The sequence below is a fragment of the Marmota flaviventris genome, chromosome 5 (assembly GCF_047511675.1).
Source record: "Marmota flaviventris isolate mMarFla1 chromosome 5, mMarFla1.hap1, whole genome shotgun sequence".
NCBI classification, from domain to species: Eukaryota; Metazoa; Chordata; class Mammalia; order Rodentia; family Sciuridae; genus Marmota; species Marmota flaviventris.
Genome location: NC_092502.1, coordinates 146,081,372 through 146,104,019, shown reverse-complemented (window position 1 = coordinate 146,104,019; position 22,648 = coordinate 146,081,372). Strand labels below are relative to the sequence as shown.

The 22,648-nt window shown below is 34.5% G+C and overlaps 2 protein-coding genes across 5 annotated transcripts in view; one reads left to right on the top strand and one right to left on the bottom strand.

Annotated features, from left to right (window-relative positions):
• The window catches only part of Nadk2 (NAD kinase 2, mitochondrial), a 46,952-nt gene extending 33,065 nt beyond the window's left edge, over positions 1-13,887 (top strand). For all 3 annotated transcript variants that reach the window (XM_071612665.1, XM_027936310.2, XM_071612666.1), the window contains 5 exons: positions 457-552; positions 7,276-7,331; positions 7,464-7,517; positions 9,717-9,840; positions 11,818-13,887. In XM_071612665.1, coding sequence (XP_071468766.1) covers positions 457-552; positions 7,276-7,331; positions 7,464-7,517; positions 9,717-9,840; positions 11,818-11,956 — 469 coding nt within the window. In that variant the 3' untranslated portion in view covers positions 11,957-13,887. The remainder of the gene's footprint in view (positions 1-456; positions 553-7,275; positions 7,332-7,463; positions 7,518-9,716; positions 9,841-11,817) is intronic.
• A 2,821-nt stretch (positions 13,888-16,708) lies between these two features.
• Skp2 (S-phase kinase associated protein 2) overlaps positions 16,709-22,648 on the bottom strand; it is a 28,870-nt gene continuing 22,930 nt past the window's right edge. For both annotated transcript variants that reach the window (XM_027936206.3, XM_071612664.1), the window contains one exon: positions 16,709-18,569. In XM_027936206.3, the coding sequence (XP_027792007.1) occupies positions 18,356-18,569 (214 nt within the window). In that variant the 3' untranslated portion in view covers positions 16,709-18,355. The remainder of the gene's footprint in view (positions 18,570-22,648) is intronic.

The following is a 22,648-nucleotide window of genomic DNA, read 5'->3' as shown; positions in this document are numbered from 1 at the left end:
AAGGTGGTGTATTAGCATATAACTTAAGAAACAAGTTTAACAGAAGCCATTAGTAACTCAAAAAATTACAGATTTAGATATATCAAGGACTAACCATCAAGAATGAAATTTACCTAAGAATGTTATTTTCTTTTTTGAATCCTGATATGAAGCTGTGTTAGATTTCATAAGAGCAGTAGCAGCAATGCTAGCTAAAAATGTATAGCCCCTGTTTGAAATATTAAAGATAGAAAGGAGAATATGGATCAGAAAGACATGCAGACATGCAATTTTTTTTCCTTATAACTTTTTTTCACATAAATTGGAACTAGTACCTGAGAGATGTGCCTACTAAATAAGATATGTCTTGGCTAAGTTGACTTACTTACTTAGAATTTATCAGTTCTGAAGAAGACTATTTATTTCTTTATTGTGAATCATAAACTTAGCAAACAGTTTTATATTATCAATTCATAGGGCATCCTACTACGAAATTTCAGTTGATGATGGCCCGTGGGAAAAACAGAAGAGCTCAGGGCTCAATTTGTGTACTGGAACGGGATCCAAGGCCTGGTGAGTAGTTTGGGATGTTGCTTATCAAGATTTGTGAAACATTTTAAGTGATGTAACTTATTTGGCACCTCATAGTGGGGCATCTAAGGTCTCTGGTGCTTAAGAGGTAGCTGGTGTTATTGTGTAGGTTTGGCCCAGTTTCTGATTCACTCACCACCTGGGTCTAGTAGTCCTGCCTAGACTTCTTAGGTTATGCCTGCAACTTGTATTGGTCATTATTGGGCCTACCGCACTAGGTTTACAAAGATATAAAAGGAAATGGGAAGTGGTTTGGGATATTATATACTTTTTAAATGTTAAGAATATTTTAAATAGTAAATGAACACAAAGTATAATACAAAAAGAGGCTGGGAGCTGGATACCTGTAGACCCAGCGACTTAAGGAAGCTGAGGTAGGAAGATCTCAATCTCTTGAGCCCAGGAGATTGAGGCCAACCTGGGTAACAGAGACCCTGTTTCAAACCAAAGGAAACATGCAGATGCCACCCAAACATATTTGTGACTGTCTTCTTTCCCAAGAACATACTCATATTCTAAAATTATTTGCTAGATAGAATGTAAGTAGACATCAAATCCAACACATTTAAAACTGAACTTAGTTTTTCTTTCCATGTTCCCTGTGTTGCTTAATACCATCAGTATTTAACCATCTCTATGCTCCAGAGAAAAAACATCACTTCTCAAAACCTTGCTCTGACCTTTCTGTCTTCCCATTCTTCATTCCCCTCTCTGTACAGCCTCGTCTCTAATCCAGCTCATTGCATATTCCAAATATTTGCTCATCTTTTTCAGTTCCTACTGCAGCTTCTTTTGTCCAGGCCCCCATCTTTTTAGTGGATGTCTTTGGTGTCTCATCTTTTATTCTTCTGATTGTCCTCTACACACTATTAACAGAGTAGTAACTTCTAAAGTGTAGATAGATTTGCCTCTGTGTGTTCTGCCTTAAAACTTTTCATTGACCCCTGACTGTGTTCATATTACTTTAGTTGTCATGTAAAGGCTTATAAAATGTGGCCATGGGTACCTTACTGGCCTTATTCCTGCCCTTACCCCTACTCATCACTAGCTGCAGATACCACAGGCTATTTGCAATTCTCAGCACATATTTTGTTCTCTCTTGCCTTTTTGTTTTTGCTCAATGCAAGTTTTTCCTACTTTGAATGTCTGAGCACTCTCAACTTTGCATCCACTAGCTAAAAAATCCAGTCTTCATTCTCCTTATGGAATCTTCATCAACACACAGTTCCTTTCATAAGCACAATGAATTAATCCCCTTTTTGTCCTTCCCTAGCACTTCTCTCATAGTGCTGTTATGGCATCTGTCACATTCTTAGTAATCTAATATGCTAATACCCAGATAGTTTGAACAACTTCAGGGATTTGAGATGGTGACGACTGTTGTTTTCCTGTGTGTGTGTGTATGTGTGTGTGTGTGTATGTGTGTGTGTGTGTGTGTGTACATAGTGCCTAATATATATTTACTCAAATATTTTTTTTCGAATAAATGACTATAAGCTCACAATAATAGTTAAACCAGTGTTATCAAATTGATTTTAAGTTTGGATGGTTTAATTTAGAGTTTTATTGCCTACTTTTTCAATATGACTTTTAAAACTTTTTGTTGTAGAAAATTTTCAGTTGATGTAAGAGTAGACAAAGTAGTGTAATGAATCCCCATGTATCCATTAGGCAGTTCAGTAATTATCAACTAATGCCCAATGTTGTTTCCTCTGTGTACTAGCCTGACCTATGTCTTCTATCCCATGGTATTTTGAAGTAATTTTCAGATATTGTATAATTTCATTTATTATATCATTTGTCACATTAAGTAACTTTGTATCTTTTAAGGAAAAACTTAGTTGTTGCCAAATAAAATAATATTTTGGGAAAAATAAGTATTATTTTAAAAGATAGTTTAACATTTCATTTTCCTGAGGGCTAGTTGAGAGGAACATTTCTAAAATTACTTTTTCCATAGTTATTTAAAGAAAAATTTAATCATCTAATATCCCATATAAAATTATTTTATGACTTTCTCATAGATTAAATTGGAAACATTGCAACTAACTGCTTTCATTTGTCATAGCAGCAGTTTCTATTGAACATGGTGGGCACTTGTTGAATATTGGAGTAAGAATTAGAAGTAGTTCCCCAGGTTCTTTCTCTTTTCCCCCAGTATTCTTATCCATAAGAATGTGAATTGTGTCATAATTAAAAAAGTACTTGCCTGTGAGTTAGGAGTGCTGGTTAAACTGCTATCTAGCTTTGCAACCATACACATTTCCTTACCTGCAAGATGAGAGAAATGGAACAGGTGCAATAATATTACTTCTGAACTGCTTTGATTCTGTAAGTTTATAGTCTATGCATTATAATACAAGCTGTCAGTTATTTAGCCCTTGCTACTTTGTACTGTACTAGATGCTTTTCATGCATTAATTCTTATAGAAGTCTTAAAAAGATACAGTAATATCTCCCTTTTATAAAGGAAGATGGTAAGCTTAGCAAGGATAAATGTTAAGGCCCAAAGTCATGTAACTCCTTTCAGAACTTTGATGCAAGCACAGGTGTGCTTGACTAAAAAACCAGTGCTTTTTTCACTGTATCACTGTTAATTGTGCTACCTTATAAAGGAGAGTCAGCTTTTAAGTAGAGAAGAAGAGGGGTTCTAAGCCATCTCCAGAGGCCACACAATTGAAGGATGAGTCTTTAGGTTGTTGTCTTGGTCCATTTTGTTTTATTGTAACAGAACAACATAGACTGGGTAATTTATAATGAATAGCTCTATTTCTCACAGTTATAGAAGCTGTAAAGTTCAATATCAAGATGTTGAAATCTGGTAAGAGCTTTTTTGCTGTGTTATTCCATAATGGAAGGTAGAAGGGTGATAGAGAGGGGACTGAATTCATCTTTTTATCAGGAACCCACCCTTGAGGTAACAGTATTAACCTACTTGTGAGGGCAGAGCCTTAGATATGATCACCTCTTAAAGCTCAACATTGTTGCACTGGGATTAAGTTTCTGATATATGAATTTGGGGGATGTATTCAAACCATAGCAGTTTTATTGAAGAATTGTTGAGATAAGCTTGCAAATCTTGGTGAAATAGTGCTTTTGCTAAAGGCAGTGGGACTTTGACTTTCTGCCCTGGAGTGTAATTTTGATAGTTTTAGTTTTCCAATTTCCAGTAATGAGAAGAATATAAAGAATGACAACCGCTGCAATGCTCACCCTTTACATGCACCTGTTAGTCTGAGTCCTGTGTCTGTGTTGCATTTGAATAAGTTAGATTTAGTTTAGAATTTCAGCCTTCTCTGCACTGCTTATTAAAACCTATTATCACCTATGCTTTAATAGAGCTCTCTTAACTCTATCCTATTCCTGTCACCTTAGAGGCTCTTTGTCCTATATAACTTGTTTCTTCCTACATGTTCTGCCTCCTCCTTCCCATTTCTGATGATTTTTTTTTTTTTTTTTTTGCTATGCTTGATCTTCTCTTAATAAAATGGCAAGGGAGAAGAGAAGCCCCAAGGGTCATAGGGGTTGGGGGGAAAGCTAGACATTTCTATATATCCTGATGTTTTAGCACACTTCTATTTCTGAGCACTTTTTTGGTTCCAAGGTAGTTAGTTACGTTATTTAATTTCTCATAAATACTCTCAACGTATATGATTTTAATTTAACAATATAAAATGCCTTGGAAGTTAATTGACTTGCCCCCGACTGTGAAGCTAATAAATGTTGAAGCCAGTATTTAAATTCTAGTCTTAACTTTAAATTGCAAAGTTCTAAGGAGACATTGAAAAGCAAAGATCAGTGTAATCTATTTCTTGTTCTCTTCTTTTAATTTTTTGTTGAGGTGGGGGTACCTGGGATTGAACTCAGGGGCATTCAATCACTGAGCCACATCCCCAGCCCTATTGTATATTTTATTTAAAGACAGGGTCTCACTGAGTTACTTAGCATCTCGATTTTGCTGAGGCTGACTTTGAACTCTTGATCCTCCTGCCTCAGCCTCCCCAGCCACTGGGATTACAGGCATGCGCCACCATGTCTGGCTCTTCTTTTAATTCTTGATAGAGAAAAGTTTGTTTTCTTAAGTGACCTCAGTCTTTGTCTTCAAAAAGAAATGTGGAAATGTAGGACTCAGGTTAGCTAATTTTTTGTATGTAACTAATAAACTCCAAATCTCAGTGGTTTAATATAATAGAAGTTTATTTCTTGTTCTCATAAAGTACAGAGTGGATATTCCTAATTGACAGGTAGCTCCCCTTCAAGTGGTTATATAGGGGGCCAGGTTCCTTCCATTCTGTAACTCTGCCATCTTTTAGACACAGCTCTTGAAGTCGCTGTACTCATCTATATCAAGCCACAAGACGAGGAAAACCATGGAGGGTTTCCTGGAAGACTGGGGAGCCAGGCTTGGAAGTGTCATCTATCATGATTCTTTTAGCTAGAACTCAGTCACGTGATTATTTGGCCAGAGGGACTAGAAAATAAAGCCTAACTATGTGTCCAGGGAAGAAAAAAATTACAGGGAATTTCATCTTTGCATTTCTAGAAATTGTTCCACAGGGGTGGGGTATAGTGATTGTCCTGCATACCAAGTGCCTCTGAGCTCTCCCCTTATTGCAGTTCTCTGCCAAGATAATTACATTATTTAATTTTCCACAAATACTTTGGAAGTATGTGATAATTACATTATCTAGTTTCTCACAAATACTCTAGAGTGTTTCAGAGTTTCTTCTTAAGACTCTTCCCAGTTCTCCTCCATACATTCTACACTATTAGACATAAGAGTGAAGAGGTGTTTCTGTGCATGGAATATTAGTAGCAGATGAAGAAAAGCTACTCAGTTTACCTTCCATTTTCTTGTGTAAATTTTTAAATTTTTTTGTACCTGGGGATTAAAGCCAGGGGTGCCTTATTAATAACATCATCAGTCCTTTTTATTTTGATTTTGATATAGGTCTTGTTGAGGCTGATCTTCTTGCCCCAGCCGCCTGAGTCACTGGGATTACAGATGTGTGTCATTATGCCTGGTTCAATTTATTATAGGTTATATCTGATTTCAAATGGGAACTCTTAGAATGGTGAAGATTTTAGAACTAACAAAAAGTATGTTGTGTCCTAGCTAACACCTGTGTAGGCATACTCTTGGTCTTTCTTTCCTAAAGATAGTTATGAATTCACTAAGGTCTAGATTACAACCATAGGAAAATAATCTTATCTAGTTGTAATTCAGAGGAGTTAGAAATTTATAAAGACTTAAAAAAAACTTTAAAAAGACTTAAAAAAAACTCCTTATAAATTGTCTTTATTATAAGGACATACTAGTCACTGTCTTTTGCCTATTATATATTGTAATTCAAAAGTCTGAGCGAAGGTAGAGAGGCAAGAATGAAGTTGGTGTGATTGGAATGTGAAATTGGAGTGTAAATTTTACACGTAAATTTTTGTGTATCTATAGTTTTTCTTGAATATCCAAAGTGTTTTTACATTTGTATACAAATGTGAATGTATAGAGTTAGAGAGTTTAGGGAGTAATTCCTGCACTGAAGTTAAGAGCCACTGATTTAAGTTTAAGTTATGTTGGTTCATAAGTTCATGTAAGAGGAAGTATGAGGCAGTAGAAGTTTAAATTATCTGAATTTTTAAAAAAACCTTTCCTTATGATCTTTATAAATGTCAGGACAGGAATATTTGTAAAAGTTATCTATTTTAGGAGCTGGGGTTGTGACTCAGTGGCACAGTGCTTGCCTAGCATGGGTGAGGCACTGGGTTCAATTCCCAGTACTGCATATAAATGAATAAAACAAAAGTCCATTTAAAAAAATTAAAAAAGGTTATCTATTTTGTACTAATATTTATTTTTAAGTGACAGAATTTGGCATTGTACAGGTACATTTCTCATCTTCGAGGAAACTATTCAAGTAACATGTTATATAGTACAAAAGGATATATATAGTGAAAAGTTAGTATTTATCATTTCATAGCTCTAGTATGTACACACACCTTATTATAATGCCTCTTGTTTTCTAACTTAATATCTTAGTTATCCTTCCACATCAGCACATATTGATGGTTTGTTTCTCTTTCTCACTGCATCTGTGTCTGTCTGTCTCTCTCTTGTTCTCTTGTGCTTTACCACTGAGGTACATCCCCAATCTTTTTTATTTTGAGATAGGGTCTCCTTAAATTGTCTAGGACTTTTCTAAATTGTTACTGGCCTCTTACTTGCGATACTCTTGCCTCAGTCTCCCAAGTAGCTCGGATTAAAGGAGTGCACAGCTACACTCAGCAGTTCTTTTTAATATCATATAACTAGTAGCTCTAATATAATTTATTTCATCACCTTCCTCTGGGTGTGTATTTGAGTTGTTTTACAGTTATAAACAGTGCTTCAGTAAGTTTTCCTGTATATATCCAAGTACATTATATTTTGAAGTATATTTTAGGATAAATTGCTAGATTGAGAAGTATGTTCATTTTAAAGTTTGATAGTACATAATTACTTTCCAACTGTAGCTGTTGTATTCCTAACAGTATATGAGAATACTTCTTTTCTAATACCTATATCAAAACATTGTCAGTTGTTAACTGTGTTCATTTGTAACAATAATTTCTAAGGATTCTTTGTGTATTGAGTAGATTGTTCACTTTTCATGTTAAGCATGTTTTTAGAATTAATACAAAAAAGAATTATGTGATTTTTGTTTCTAGGTCATTCAATATTAACAGGGTTGCAACTCAGGCTGTGGAAGATGTTTTAAATATTGGTGAGTACCAAAACAGCTATTACATGTTATAACATGATTATTATATGCTATATAATGCATATATGATATGTATTAGTTATTATATGATATAAACTATTTAATGAAGATATTTCCCTTTTTCTCTTTTATTAGCAAAACGACAAGGAAATTTGAATCTTCCATTAAACAGAGAATTGGTAGAGAAAGGTCAGTAACAGATGATATTCATCATTAATATAAATAACAATTTAGTTTTGAATTAATTTTGAGAATGACAATGTGGAATATTGTTCAATTAGGAAAGCACAGTACTTTTTTGGATTCAAACGTGCTCTTTAATTCATCTTTTTAAATGTAGTTAAATAATATAACTACATTTAAAGTTTAAATTAAAGTTGGACTTTTATTTTGTGAATATTGTCAACTATGAAATATAACCCTTTTTTAAAAATATTTTTTTACATGTTGATGGACCTTTATTTATTTGTATGTGGTGCTGAGAATCAAATCCAGTGCCTCACACATACTAGGCAAGTGCTCTACCAGTTAGTCACAACCACAGCCCTAAATATAATTCTTATATCAAAACATTGAACTGTAGACATGTAATGGGGTATAGGAAAATTCATGTCCTCCAAATAGGAAAGGCATGCCCTAATTCAGTGTGCCATTATGGAAGGTTCTTCCTTGTCTGTGTTTATCTTTTCATGGCTTCATCTCTTTACAAAAGATTCTGTTATTTGAATTTGAGACCAAAAAGATTATTTTAATTGTGGTTTATCAACTAGCATTAGCATTAAATGTGTATCAAAGGAAGGAAAATTAGACACCCATAATAATCAATTCTTAATTATATAATTTAACTTAAAATATAACCATAAAGTAATGATAAAAGTTTAAGGTGACAGATATGTTAATTACCCTGAGTTGATCACTACCCAGTGTATACATGAATCAGAGCATCACATTGTGCCTCATAAATTTGTACAAATATATGTCAAAGACCTAAAAAATATATGTGAAACTGAAGTTATGTCAGACATATAAATTATATATATAAAATGTATATTTTTATCTTAATATATAATAGCTTTATGGATGTTTTTACTTTGAAGATTTGACTGTCTTATTCAAAAGTAGTGGTGAATGCCAGTGATACAATCCCTGTGACAGATGTTCCTGGAACTATTGTGAATTTTCTGTCAGAGCTAACATGTTTTATGTGATGTGTTCCCAAGGAGGCCAATTTTAATTTTTGTGGGTAGATGAAGTTTTTAAAGAGCCAAATATGGTTTTTCAACTTGATAATGCAAAAGTGTTGTGCATTCAGGAGAAACTGTATTTTGAATTTTGAATATTGATCTTTTCCCATGACAGTGAGCTCCAGCTCCCTATTTGCTATAAGATTGGGAGAGGAAATAGTTAATACCCTAGATTCTGTGTCACTATGATGTTTAGTGGGTTAGGTGATTTTAATTTACAATATTTTTAGCTCATGGTGGGTTTATAAGATGTAATTCTGTTTTAAGTTGAGGAGTATTTGTAATTCAGATTATATTTTCATAAAAAAGTAGATTATTTGACAGGCTTGTGATTTTTTTTTTTTTTTTAACATGGTGCTCAACTAAACTTACTTTCAAGCCTGATTTCTTTATACAGGTGTACCCCCCACTCAAACCTCCTCCTTCTCATCACCTTATTTATTTTTTTTTTTATAAAGAGCTTCTTGCTGTGCTGCCCATAGTAGCCTTTAAACTCCTGGGCTCAAGTGATTCTCTTGTTTTAGATTCTTGAGTAGCTGGGACCACAGGCATGTGCCACTGCACCATCTTATACAGTTGTCTTTAACCACTTGTACTTTTCATGCCAACCTTCCTGTGCCTCTTGGATGGAGAGAAAGCAGGGCCTACTGATTTCTAGAAATATCTTGAGTAATGACAGTTTCATTGAAGAAAGCATGTTGCCTATCATTGTTTGAGACTGAATTTTATATCAAGAGTATTAACCTCAACTCTTTGACATGGAGCTCTGGAAAGAACTTGTCAGGAGAATATGACAACTTGAGTTACATTTTTGAGTGTGTCTAACTAGTTCTGTTTCTTCATTACTAGCTTTATAGTAACTTACCCCAGCACCCCCCCTCCCCAAACTGTATCTATTTCCATTGTACTGTGGGCTAATAATTGTGGAACCTGATATTTATTTCTAAGGCTTTTCTAAGGCTTTTGTTTTTGGTGTTCTTTTCGTGGGATATATGTTGTAAGTGCCAGGAAACTTGCTACCTAACAGACCTTTGGAACAGTGCCTTTTTAAATTGGGGATGGCCTTTATATTTCATTTTACCCTTCTCAGAAGTGACTATCCTTTTTGAATGTGCTACTGTTTTTTTTTTTTTCCCCTTTGTAGTAACAAATGAATATAATGAATCACTGCTGTACAGTCCAGAAGAACCAAAAATACTTTTCAGTATTCGAGAACCAATAGCAAACAGAGTTTTCTCAAGCAGTCGTCAGCGTTGTTTCTCCTCAAAGTAAGCATACTTGGTCTGATTTGTGACTCTCTTCATCTCTGTCATCCATTAAAATCACATTTGTTTGTAAGAGTATTCAGCTTCATTAGATTCATTTATTTAACTTACTCAATCAGGAAAAGTAGAATCTGTGCAACTAATGAGGTATCATGCCTACCTGGCTAAAACACTTTCTTTCAAATTTATTGTTAGTTTAGGGAAACCAAAATTTAAGTGAAAAGAAGGTGTATATTTATTTAATTGGGTGATGTTGATTTACTGTATTTTTAATGTGTCGAGACAATAAGAACAAATTAATATTTGTTTATTACAGTAATATAGGGATTGAACCTAGAGGCCCTATACCATTGAGTTACATTCTCGGAGGGCCTCACCCCCTTTTTAAAAAAATTTTCAGAGTCTTGTTAAATTGCTGAAGTTGACCTCATATTGTGATCCTTTTGCTGCAGGCTTCCAAGTACCTGGGAATAATAGGTATGTGCCACTGTGCCTGGCTCACAAAGTTAGAGTAGGATTCATTTCTTTTTTTCTATTTTTGATATGAGGGATTGAATCCAGGGGCATTTTAACACTGAGCTACATTTCCAGCTCTTTTTTCAAAAAAAATTTTCCATATAGGGTTTCACTAAGCTGCCTAGGGCCTCACTAAATTGCTGAGGCTGGCCCCTATCTTATGATCCACCTGCCTCAGCCTCCCAACTTTGCTGGAATTACTGGTGTACACCACCTGGTTGGAGTGGGGTTCATTTCTGTCACCTTTTCCCTAAAAGTGACTCCCTAATAAATTTAATTATACTAGATTTAAGAATTTCTAATAATCAAAAGATACTATTAAGAAAAAGGCAAGCTGGAGTGAGAAAGCTTTGCAAAACTTATCTGCAGCAATGGGCTCATAGCCAGAATAGATGTACAGGTTGAACATCCCATCTGAAAATCTAGTTTGTAATGCTTCAGTTTCCTACACTTTGTGAGCACAGACATGAAGATACAGGTGGAAAATTACATACCCGATGTCATGTGATGAGTTACAGTCAAAAATGCATACATTCTAGAAATATTGTATACATTTACAATCATAAATATTGTATACATTTACCTGCAGTCTATGTATATATAAAGTATACATAAAACAATTGAATTTTGTATTTAGAATTGGGTCCCAAGCCCATGATATGTCATTATTTGTATATAAATATTCCAAAATCTGAAAAAAATCTAAAATCCAAAACTTGTCTGGTTCCAAGCATTTTGGATAAGGGATACTCAACCTGTATATAAAAATTTCTGCAAATCAATGAAAAGGTAGCCAAACCAGTAGAAAAAGCACCAAAAGTCTTAGGCATTTCACAAAAAGTGGGTATCCAGTAAGCATGAGAAAGGTGCTTGACATTATTGTTCATCCAGGAAATGAAAATTAAACTGATGTACTATGATACCTGTTATATAAATGTTATTTTTACACATTTTACTAAAGTTTAAGAACAGATAAAACTATTACTATTGTGTTAGAAATTAGAATGGTGGATATGCTTGGGAAAGAAGAAGGCAACTGGGAGAGGGCACTGATTTCCTGATTTGGGTGACATTTATGTAAGTTTGTCAGTTAAGCTGTATCTTAGTGATTTGGGCCTCTTCTGTGTTAACCATAAGTAAAAAATTTACATGAAAATAACATTCTTGTTTAATATTTAACATATTTGTAATGGTAATAACTTAGCAGTCATATGAAAACAGCCTGTTAGTTCCATCAGCTCTGCACTTCTTCACTGATAAATATTGGGTACTATCTGGAACATATAAATTTTGAGACTTTGATAATATGCCTATATTATTTATGTGGTTGCTAATTCTCTCATGCCAAAGAGCAACTTAACTGTTAAAATCAAGCCGAAATTATTTGCTAATTTAGATAAAAATTTAAATCAATTATTGTTTAGGGTTAAGGAAACTCAATATTTAATGTTTCCTTCTACTTAGGGTTTGTGTTCGTTCTCGTTGTTGGGATGCCTGTATGGTTGTGGATGGAGGAACTTCTTTTGAATTTAATGATGGAGCAATTGCTTCAATGATGATCAATAAAGAAGATGAGCTTCGAACTGTGCTACTAGAACAGTGAAGGATTTCCTCAGATTGCAAATTTTGATTACTGGAAAAATATTTTTACTGTGGAAACAGATCATCAGCCATAAAGCTACACTGTTTTTTTGTTTTGGTGGTTATTAGGACTGGTTGCTCCTGGGCTCAAAGGTGACAAAGAAAGTGAGATAATAATCTTCTATTGGATTCTGATAGAAAAAAAAGATATTCATTCTGTGAGAAAAATGAACTAAATGTATTAGAATTGATAATAGTAAATTTCTCTACTATTTACAATTGTTAACCAAGAGCGTTGGTATCTTTTCAAATTTAGAGAGGCAGGCTTAAATAAAGGATTCAACGTTTAGGATTTAAAAATTTAACTGTACAAGTTAAATTTGACTGTATGTGTGGTAGTTTTTTGGTTTTTTTTTTTTTTTTTTTTTTGCTTCCCTCTCCTTTTGTGGAATATTTTTTTATAGTACCTGTCAAATTTTTTAAAATTTTTGATGATGGGGAATTTTGTTAAGTCTTGACATTCACCTAATTGAAGTAGGTTAATGTGTTTTTTAATATGTGCTAAGAATTTTCTAATTCTAGGACACAATGAAGTGGTGACTTTTGATTTAAAAATTTAAATCACTTTTGAAATTGCAGATACTTCCATTTGATGTTCCTTCTAGTTAATTTCAACAATACTGGGTGGAATACACCAATGGGACAAAGTCATGATGCTGTTAAAAATGTTGTAATTATCCAGTACCTATTTTGGGTCAATTTTTAAAAAATGATTTGAGTCCAATAGGTGTTTTCCATCTTTAAAACTCTCTAACATGGATTCAGGAACTAAAAGTAAGAACTGATGGGACATCTTCTATTAGGAGACATTTTCTTTTGGTATTATCTTTAACAAATATTTTCATCTAGTGTTAATATTGTCAGAGGATGGATTAATAAACAAATATGTCTTTGCTTTTCAAAAGCAAGGGCTGTAGCTCAGTATTGAGGTTTTCACTTATTTTCAAATTTTGCATAATAGCTTTGTAGGATAAAATGCCGTGGCTTTCCCCCCCATTATGAGAACTCCTTTATTTTTGGAGGAAATTATTTTATTCTTTAACCCTAGAATTTTCACAGAATGCTCTTACTGCTGCAAGATGAAGTGGTATTATCATGCCATTTATTCAGTTGTATATTTTTTTCACTTGATGGTGAAAACAGTTGTCATTGATAAATATTTATGAACCTCACTGTGTCATCTATTCTGTGTCAGGTGCTTGATCTACATTAATGAATGAGAGAGAGTCCATAGTATTTGAGACTAGTGACCTCAGAAGTAAAAATTCCGTGAAAGCTAAGATATGTAGTCAAATGAGTGCTCTTAGTTTTGCCAATGATTAACATGTTACTTTTATCCATACTTTTAAAAATGTTAATGTACAACAGTGGTCTAGGTGTTGATGTATAATGGAGAAGAATCTGTTTTTCTCTTAATTAAGAGTACCTGCGTAGACTGTTAGAGCAAATTTATTGATACATCAGATGGAAATAAAATAAAGATCAGTTTTCCCAGAGCTGGATCTGATTTTTTTTTTTCAAAAAATGATATATATAAGAAAGAAGTTAAATTCCATACTATGGATTAACCACTCTAACAGGTTTTAAATACTTTCTTGAAAAAAATGTCAACTCTGCCTTTAATATTGGAAGGAAATCTGATTATTCACATGTTACCATAGATGTTAATATGTAACATTAATAGGCAACGTATTGTGTGAAATTGTTCATATGCCATATTTTTAAAGGTTTTAAGAATACTTACTCTGCTCCATTTGCAATATAACTTCTGCTCCATGGTGGGAATTCATTTCTAAGAGATGAGTGGCAAAAGATGTTAGAATAACAGATGTTTTTATGAATGAGTTAACTGTTTAATGGCAACTACATGTGAATAAAATTAAACCTTTGTTAGTTCCTTTTTATTTGATTATTTCCTTAACTCATAGATTATTATTTGAAAACCAAGTTTCTTAAAACACTCTGAGGTCTGGGGCTGTAGCTCAGAGGCAGAGCATTTGCCTAGCACGTGTTGAGGCACTGGGTTCGATCCTTAGTACCTCATAAACATGAAGAAATAAAGGCATTCTGTCCATATACAGCTACAAACAAAAAACACTGTTTGAAAAGTCTGTCCCCCAGCTGCTATGTATTATTCTGTGTCCTGTAGACTTTGTTCACTGCTAATCTTTGACACAGAGTGATAATGTTAATCAGAGGGGTGAAGTGCTTACCTGGAAAATGTAGTTTGAAGATAATTTTAACCCAATATTTTTGATGTTCTACATGCATCTATATTCATGGTCCTAGAACCTCAAATCAGGTTTTACCAAATATATAGTCTTCTCTTTTCAATCAGAAAAATCTTAGTGTAAAATATTCACTTGAATTTAAAAATTTTGTCAAATATAAATTTAAGAATAAATTATTGCTCCTTGTTGACCTGTTGCTCACCTGTGAAAATAGCAATGTATATTTAGAACTATTTAATAAAAATTCATTCCATTGCACCAATATCCTTATACTTAAGGATAATTAGCTATTGTGTAATAAAAGATCCCAGGGATTACGTAACAACTAAGTAATATGGAAAAAAAAAACTACATAGTGGTGGGGGGATCAAGTAAGTAACTATACTGCTGAACTAAAGAAGAGTTGAGTTATTTTTTTCAAATGCAGTTTTTTTTATTTTAAACATACTCATGAGGGGCTGGGAGTATAAGTCAGACTTATTTTGTACAATAAGGAAGGTATGAAGTGTTAACTCATAGGTTTTAAGACATTTTTAAGAAAATCACTAAACAAGGAGGAGTCAGATAAAAATGGGCCAAGGACCTGAAGAGACACTTCTCAGAAGATCAACAAATACATGAAAAAATGTTCATCATCACTAGCAATTAGAGAAATGCAAATCAAAACCACTCTAAGATTTCATCTCACTCCGATCAGAATGGCAGCTATTATGAAGACAAACAATAAATGTCGGCGAAGATGTGGGGAAAAAGATACACTCATACACTGCTGGTGAGACTGCAAATTGGTGCAGCCAATATGGAAAGCAGTATGGGGATTTCTTGGAAAACTAGGAATGGAACCACCATTTGACAGAGCTATCCCTCTCCTTGGTCTATACCCAAACAATTTAAAAACAACATACTATAGGGACACAGCCACACCAATAGCCTACTGTGAAACCAACCTAGGTGCCCTTCAGTAGATGAATGGGTAAAAAAATGTGGCATATATACACAATGGAATGTTACTCATCATTAAAAAAGAATAAAATCATGGCATTTGCAGGTAAATGGATGGAGTTAGAGAAGATAATGCTAAGTGAAGTTAGCCAATCCCAAGAGACCAAATGCCGAATGTTTTCTTTGATACAAGGAGGCTGATTCATAGTGGGATAGGGAGTGGGAGGATGGGAAGAATAGATGAACTCTACATAGGGCAGAGGGTTGAAGCTGAAGGGAGAGGGCAAGGGGTAATTAATGATGGTGGAATGTGATGATCATTACTATCCAAAGTACATGTATGAAGACACAAATTGGTGTGAATATACTGTGTATACAACCAGAAATATGAAAAATTGTGCTCTATATGTGTAATAAGAATTGTAATGCATTCTGCTGTCATATATAAATAAAAGATAAATAAAAAAGGAGCCAGAGATAAAAATCATTTAAACAAGGAGCCAGAGATAAAAATCATTTAAAATTTGAATGTCTTAAATATTGATTTTTAATGTTCAAAATTGGAACTTAGATTTTTGTTATTCATTTAAAGAAATATAAAAATATCAGCATTTTTAGTATTTAGGTTCACTAAACAAAAATAACTTATTAAACAAAACAAGCCCATTTATTGTCTAATAAATAAATGACCAATAAGCAAATTGCAAGGGAACTGCAAGAGGGCACTTGAAGATTAAAACTTTAAGACTGTCAATGAAATGCAATGTGTGGACCATGTAGGAGTCTGATCAGAACAAACTCAAGAATGAAAACACTTGAGACAACTCAGAGATCTTCAACATCATCCTGATATTCAATGCATCAGAATTAATTCAGGAGAATCCCTATCTTTTAGAGGTATATACCGAAATAGTTATGAAATTACAGGACTGGGTTTTGTTTAAAAATTATCTGTCTAGGGAGTAAAAGGGATGGCAATCATGGATAGTGACTGGTGATGGGTTTGTCATATTCTCTACTTACCCACGTGTATTTGACATTTTTCATTAAAAAGCATGGTAGTGAAAATGTATAAGAATAAACAAAACTAGGTATTATTAAACAATCACTATTCTACCATTTGAAAATAGCTTCAAAAGGAACTGAACTCTGGGAAACCTTCTGGGCATAAAATATGAAAGTTTCCTAATGACATTAAGATACACAGTTTAAGCTGATCACGTCTGTATTTAAAAGTGTTAGCTGATTTTTATTAACTTGACTATCACTTTAGTCACATGAATGCAAATGTTTTGTAAATGTCCTTGCTTTTGCAGGCACTTTAAAAATAATAAGCTGATATTTAGCATCTTTTCAAAATGCATTATAAACTATCATTTTAATATGACAATCATTATGAAGTAAAAAGGATGGTATTTTGTGCTGTTTTATAGAATCTCAGAGGCCTCTGGTCAAATGGCAGCCCACTCTGAATGTTTTTTCATTTTAATGACACACTTAGAAAAGAAAGTATAAAAAGGGATACAACCTGGCTCAAGCACTCATTTTTATAAAAATGTGTTTTATTTTAAAACAAGTTTATAAAAGTAGAAATCACATACAAAAATACAGATTACTCCGACATGTTGGCAAAATAGCTTATGGCTGGACTTGAGTTTGGAAGTACAGGCACTGTATGTTTGAGGGCATCCGGAAGTAAGTCCAACCGGATCCTACCACCAGCCCTTGTCACTAATCTGTAAACAATAATTTCAAGTAGTATTTAGCACTTTTTTAGCTAATAAGAAATAGACACATAATCATCTCCTTGTGTAACACTACTTTAAAATTTTCTTCCTTAGGTCTGAGCAGATAAGGGCACTTCATGCTACTGTTTTTAACATTTAAAATCTTTGATTAAAATAAAACCAGTTAATAGAAAAATGATGGATTTTGGCTTTTTTGTTACATTTTGCACATATGGGGAGGTCACTGACTTAAAACTAGTGTTTTTGTGATTTTTAAAAAGCAGAGCTTGATCTTTTTGTCTTGATGAGAGAGGTTTTTTAAAAAACAAACCCACTCATATTACTAAAAGGTTCAACACCTGAGTACTAACTCTTACATAGGTGCCAGTGCAGACTGTCCTGAAACTGCATGGAAAATACACTTGCTTCTAGTGTGTACTTCTGATTTACCGGAACAAGCAATTCTTAAGATCAATAACCCTATAAAGTGGGTAGTTTCAAACAATTATTGCAAAAGACCATATTTAAAAAAGGCAATTTAAAATACTTGATTCCAGAGTAATATACAAATAAACTTAGCACTAAAGGAAAACAGCAGGCGGTATCAGTTCAGAACTCTTCCAATTTTTCAAGAATAGAGACTGAATAGGTTAATACCACCTTCCAAAAACAAAGCAACTCATTTAAAAGCTAAACAACTCATGTTAACATAATTTGATTATAAAATTAGAAACCACAATTATATTTCAGGAACACAGTACCTTAGTGATATTAAAGGATACTTCTGATTAACCTGGCATAGAAAATTACTTCTTGAGCCTTCACATCCTATACCAACTCTATACCTCTGGCCATATGTTTAATTTGTTTGAGGGTTTAAGATGTGGGGATATGTTTCTGTTAAGCTAATTCCAAATCTTAAGATAGAAATGAAATGTTTTTTTAAATTCCCAGATACCTTAAATGCTACTATCTTATGACTCTTTCTGTTAAGCTCACCCTACACATAGCTTATTGTTCTTCCAAACTATGTCTTATTAAACAATACTGAAAAATTAAATAGATAAAAAAGTTATCACAAAGGCTATAAAAATCATTAGCCGTAAGTCATTTTTTAAGCTTGATTCTAAATAAGACTTAATCCAAAGGGCACTTGGAGAAAATGGCACAAATTTTGCTATGTAAAAAAGTAAATTGAAATCATAGGCTCAAACTCCTAAAATTTCTGATGGCCTACAACTTAGGTTCTTAAGGGCATAGCATTGATAGAAACTTTTATAGTTATTTAAAAAAAGGCAACACTTCATTGTTTTCCCCTGAAAATGGTTTCCTAATTTACTTGCAGGATAAAGGTTAAGGGAAAACGAATAATAAAAACTAGCCCAGTGCTCAGTAATTGGGCTTCCTGCCTACTTTCCCCATTCCAAAGGAAGAGGAGACACCATCCTACAAGAAATAATTTCATAGACAGCTGGGCTTTTGCAGTGTCAGTCGGCACCTGATGCCCCATATCTCCTGGTTCTTTTTGTTTCCGACAGTTGGCCTGGCAATGGTGGTGAAATAGGAGCAATTAATTTGCAGATGAGGAAGGGCTTCCCGTAACAGTTGAAGGGTACCATCTGGCACGATTCCAAAAACTTGTAGTGTTTTTAGTGTGGGAATTTCTCCAAGTTCACTGGAAAGGAAGAAAGATACTTTTAGAGAAGCAATATCTAGGGAAACTATTGACTCACTACATGGCCCAGTTTTTACTTTTGTACCACATTTCACAAAATGCAAATTGGAAGCAATTCACAGTAAATGATTTGAGGAAATGTAAAGGTGGAACAACCTGGAAATCATACCTGTGCCTTTTGCTAAATGAGACTCCTAACAACCTTAGAATCCTCTCCAAGGTTTATTTGAAATCCAACTGTGTTTGCTTCCTTTCTCCATTCTTGATCTCAAAGGGGTTACTGTGCTGTGAGGCAGCAAGCTAGTGATGATTAACATAAATGTTTTGCTGTGGCATCAGTTGGAACCACCACAGACGGTGGTGGATTTTAAGGATGTGGACATGACCTCCATTTGAAAGACGCTCCATCTCAAAAGATTTCAGCAGGGTTTTTGATAATAGTTCACAGTGAACAGGTCCACTATATGTGATGAAACTTACCAGTGACTTCCCTAAGATCATGGAGCTGGGTGCAGATTAAGAGGAAAAAAAAAAAAAAAATCTCACTTTTCTAGGAGGTGGGAGCCTCTTAAAGCTGTTCTGTGTATTACCATTTTACCTATCACAGATAGGTGAGTCAGTCCCCTTCTTTGGTGTTTTATATTAGGTGAAAAGCAACTGTGTCAACAGTGAGATTTTGGTTCACAAAAAAGAAAATGAAGCCTATTTCCACAATGGAAATACTTTTTGGTTTTGGTAATGATTCTTAACACAGATCTATGTGCCTAGAAATTCATCTCTGATCTGTATTTGCTCCAGGTTGGGACACAGTACAAAGTCTCAGGAAACAGAACATTTATTTTGGAATTTCAACAGAAGCCCACTGCAGATCAATGAACAGCACATCAATGACCTTGAGTTAGAAGCATCCTTTGGGTTTTTATTGTCAATAATTACTCAAATGTGCGTTTTTAAGAACTGTCACATGGCTTCCAACCTCTTCCTTCAAGCACATTCTACACCATTGTCCAAGGAGTCCTTATAAAGCCTTGCTCAGATTATGGCACTCATCCACCCCCAAACCTTGGGTGTTTCCTGCAGACTATTCAACAGGCTATAAGACCTTCTGTTCTAAACTGGCTCTTCCAGCCTTCCCACTTTCCCTCTAAACTGTATTTATTCTACATTTCAGAAAGGATCTTAAGCACCACAGATATTTAATAGATGTTAGCTTAATACAAGATGATGGGTACTGTGGAAAACAAAAGCACTATTCAAATAAAATATGCTTGTTCATAGGGGGACAGTGAGATCTGAAGGTCATAACAAATAAAAAAAAAAATCAAGAAGAACAAATAGCTGTTGTTTTTAAAGCAAGCTACTTTCTGGACTGTGGAATCAAGTCCCGATCCATAGATCTTTATACTTATTACTGAAGATGATCATAATCCTATCTAACTTCACATCCTTCTTATGTGAAATCTAAGTGTATAAGAACCGTATAACTGTGAGAATTCTGGTTCTGGGATAACCAAAGCAGCTGAGTTGTGAATCATTCTGCAGCGGGTAATATTTAAAAGGAACTGTAGGTGGGAGTGAGAAAAGGAGGAGGGATGACAGATGGCAGAGGAGGAAATGTTCTCACAACATCATTGGAGAGAGATTTGTTGAGGACGGAAATCACACAGCCCTCTCAGAGTCACAGAAGGGAGCCACATGGGATGGGCTGATGAGGGGTCAAGGATCAGAGTCTTCAAAATTTTAAAGAGGACAAAAACACCGCCTCTTGTTACATGCATTACCTATAACAGAGAAACTGCAAGTATCTCTGACATTACATGGAGAATGTAAATGAACGCAGGGATACTGAACTGAAATTAGTTTAAAAGCCATTATTTCTAATTTAAGAAGTGTAAAATGACGATGGCAATGTCTTCAGGATCTCTTTTCAATTTTAGTAAACAAAAAATCTTTATAAACTCAGTTTACTCCTCATCTACATAATCCTGTTTTCCTTTTTAAAACCGAAAATGCCTCCACTACTGATTCTCCTAACAAGAATGTTTAAGTCTCTCCTAATGTGAGATCAATTTACTCTCCTCATCTTAGATTTCTTACTTGAGTGATAAAGGGAATATTTAGAAGAGAGTTTAGATGTGGGAGATAAGACCAATTAAGGAATAAGGAAATAAATATGAGAGGATGTGAGGAGGAAAAACCTGAAGTTTGTCAGTATTTCTCAATTATTATTACAGAACAAACATTCAAATTTTATTTTCCCACTTCTTAGATAAGGGGTCAATATCTTTGAATTCTTTAGCACAGATGACTGGCTCTCTGGAAATTATTGTTGAGGCACCTGGAAGTTTTAATTATAAATTTAAAATATATCAGCTGCAGAATGAAATTACTGGGCAAGGCATTTTGTTTTGAGAGACTTAAGGATAGGGTACGAACAAACAAAATCTTAAGGGATTTATCATGTAAAACCATCATACTGTTTACATTATACCTAAAGAAACACTCTTGGCCTTAACATTCAAGGACAGTATCTTTCTTCTTGTTCTCACTCTTTGCTGGCACTCTGACTTGTAACTAAACTCCTGATGCCCATTACTCTTATTTCAAGGTAAGATTTAGAAAACTAAGTAATAATGCAGAGAAGGTTCACACCTTTTCTGTAATGATTCCAGGCCCAGGCCTGAACCGTCAGTTCACACTGGCTGTGAGGATTACTAATACAGGTAGTACAATTATCCCATTGGACACAAACATTAAAATATCAGGGCTCACAGCCCTCCCCTCACCTCTGGTTGAGGAGAAGTGTCTGGGTTATTACCTTCTTAGCTTCTTTGTTTCTGCAGAGAAGGGACCAAAACAAGACATATGGATAGATTCTCTTGAGAAAAGAAACCAGAAAAGAATTCTCTCCTGGCAAAGAAGTGGGAGCCCAGATGGCAAAGGCAGGAGAGAAAAGATGACAGAGAAACCTTTTTGGGTAGACTCTAGAGGCTCCTAGGAGTTCTGGATGCTAGAAAATAGAGAGGCAGGAATTTAATTAATTAGAGTCCCATGTTTACGAGTTTAGATCCCAACATTTGAGAGCCATGCAGGTAAATAGTGGCATCTTTTTTAGGTAATGCTTTTCCAAATGAGGTACCAGCTAAATCCCTGAGCCCTGACATTCATTCATTAAAATAATTAATCATACAAGTACCAGATTTCCCAATATTAGTTAACCTGATATAGCTGAAGTATCTGATTTAAACATTAACTACGAAAATCTAATTTACAAGATCCAAAGCATTAATTTGAGAACTAAATAATTTTTCGGTTTAAATTCACCACTTTCCTTAGGTAGGTAGCTAAATCTAAGTTACCGTCATTTGGATACTGAGCTAAATGAGCATAGCAGCCTAATATGGAGACTAATATTGACTGACTGTAATAAAGAGCACCTGACCAAGGGCAAAATACTGACCTCTTGTGGTTTGCAGTGAAATTGCTATACATTTACATTAGTCATTAGGAAGACTATTACAGCCCTCTGGGATAAAATAAAGGAAAACTTTTAAAAATGAAGAGACGATGATATTATTCCCAAGACACTTTAGGTATAAACACTTCCTAAAAGAAAGATGGATTCAATTGCTTTTATTTTTTATACTCTTCTTGACTGTAGAAATTGTTAAGCAGGTAAAATTAAACCACCAAACTCTTGCATCTTTCCAGGAACTCTCAAATTTAGACCCAGCTCAGGCAGTAACTCACCATCACATCTGGATAAGTTACTTCACTGACAGTCCTTCTGCTCAGACAGCATTGAGACTCTCATGAATATACACCACCTACATGCTATGATTCTTCATGTTCCTTGACCATCCAGGTCGTATATCACTCTTACAGAACTTTTTATTTAAGTCCAGATGAAGGCTTTTGAATTAATTAGAGCTGATTTGAAACTCTTTTTTGGGCAGGGGGTGGGGTAGGCAGGGAAACCCATTCACTCACATGGGGTCTGCCTTCCCAATTATACTCCGAGTGCTCTGGAGGTAAAGGCTTGCTTAAGCTTCTTTTGCGAGTCTTTCAAAGATACCACA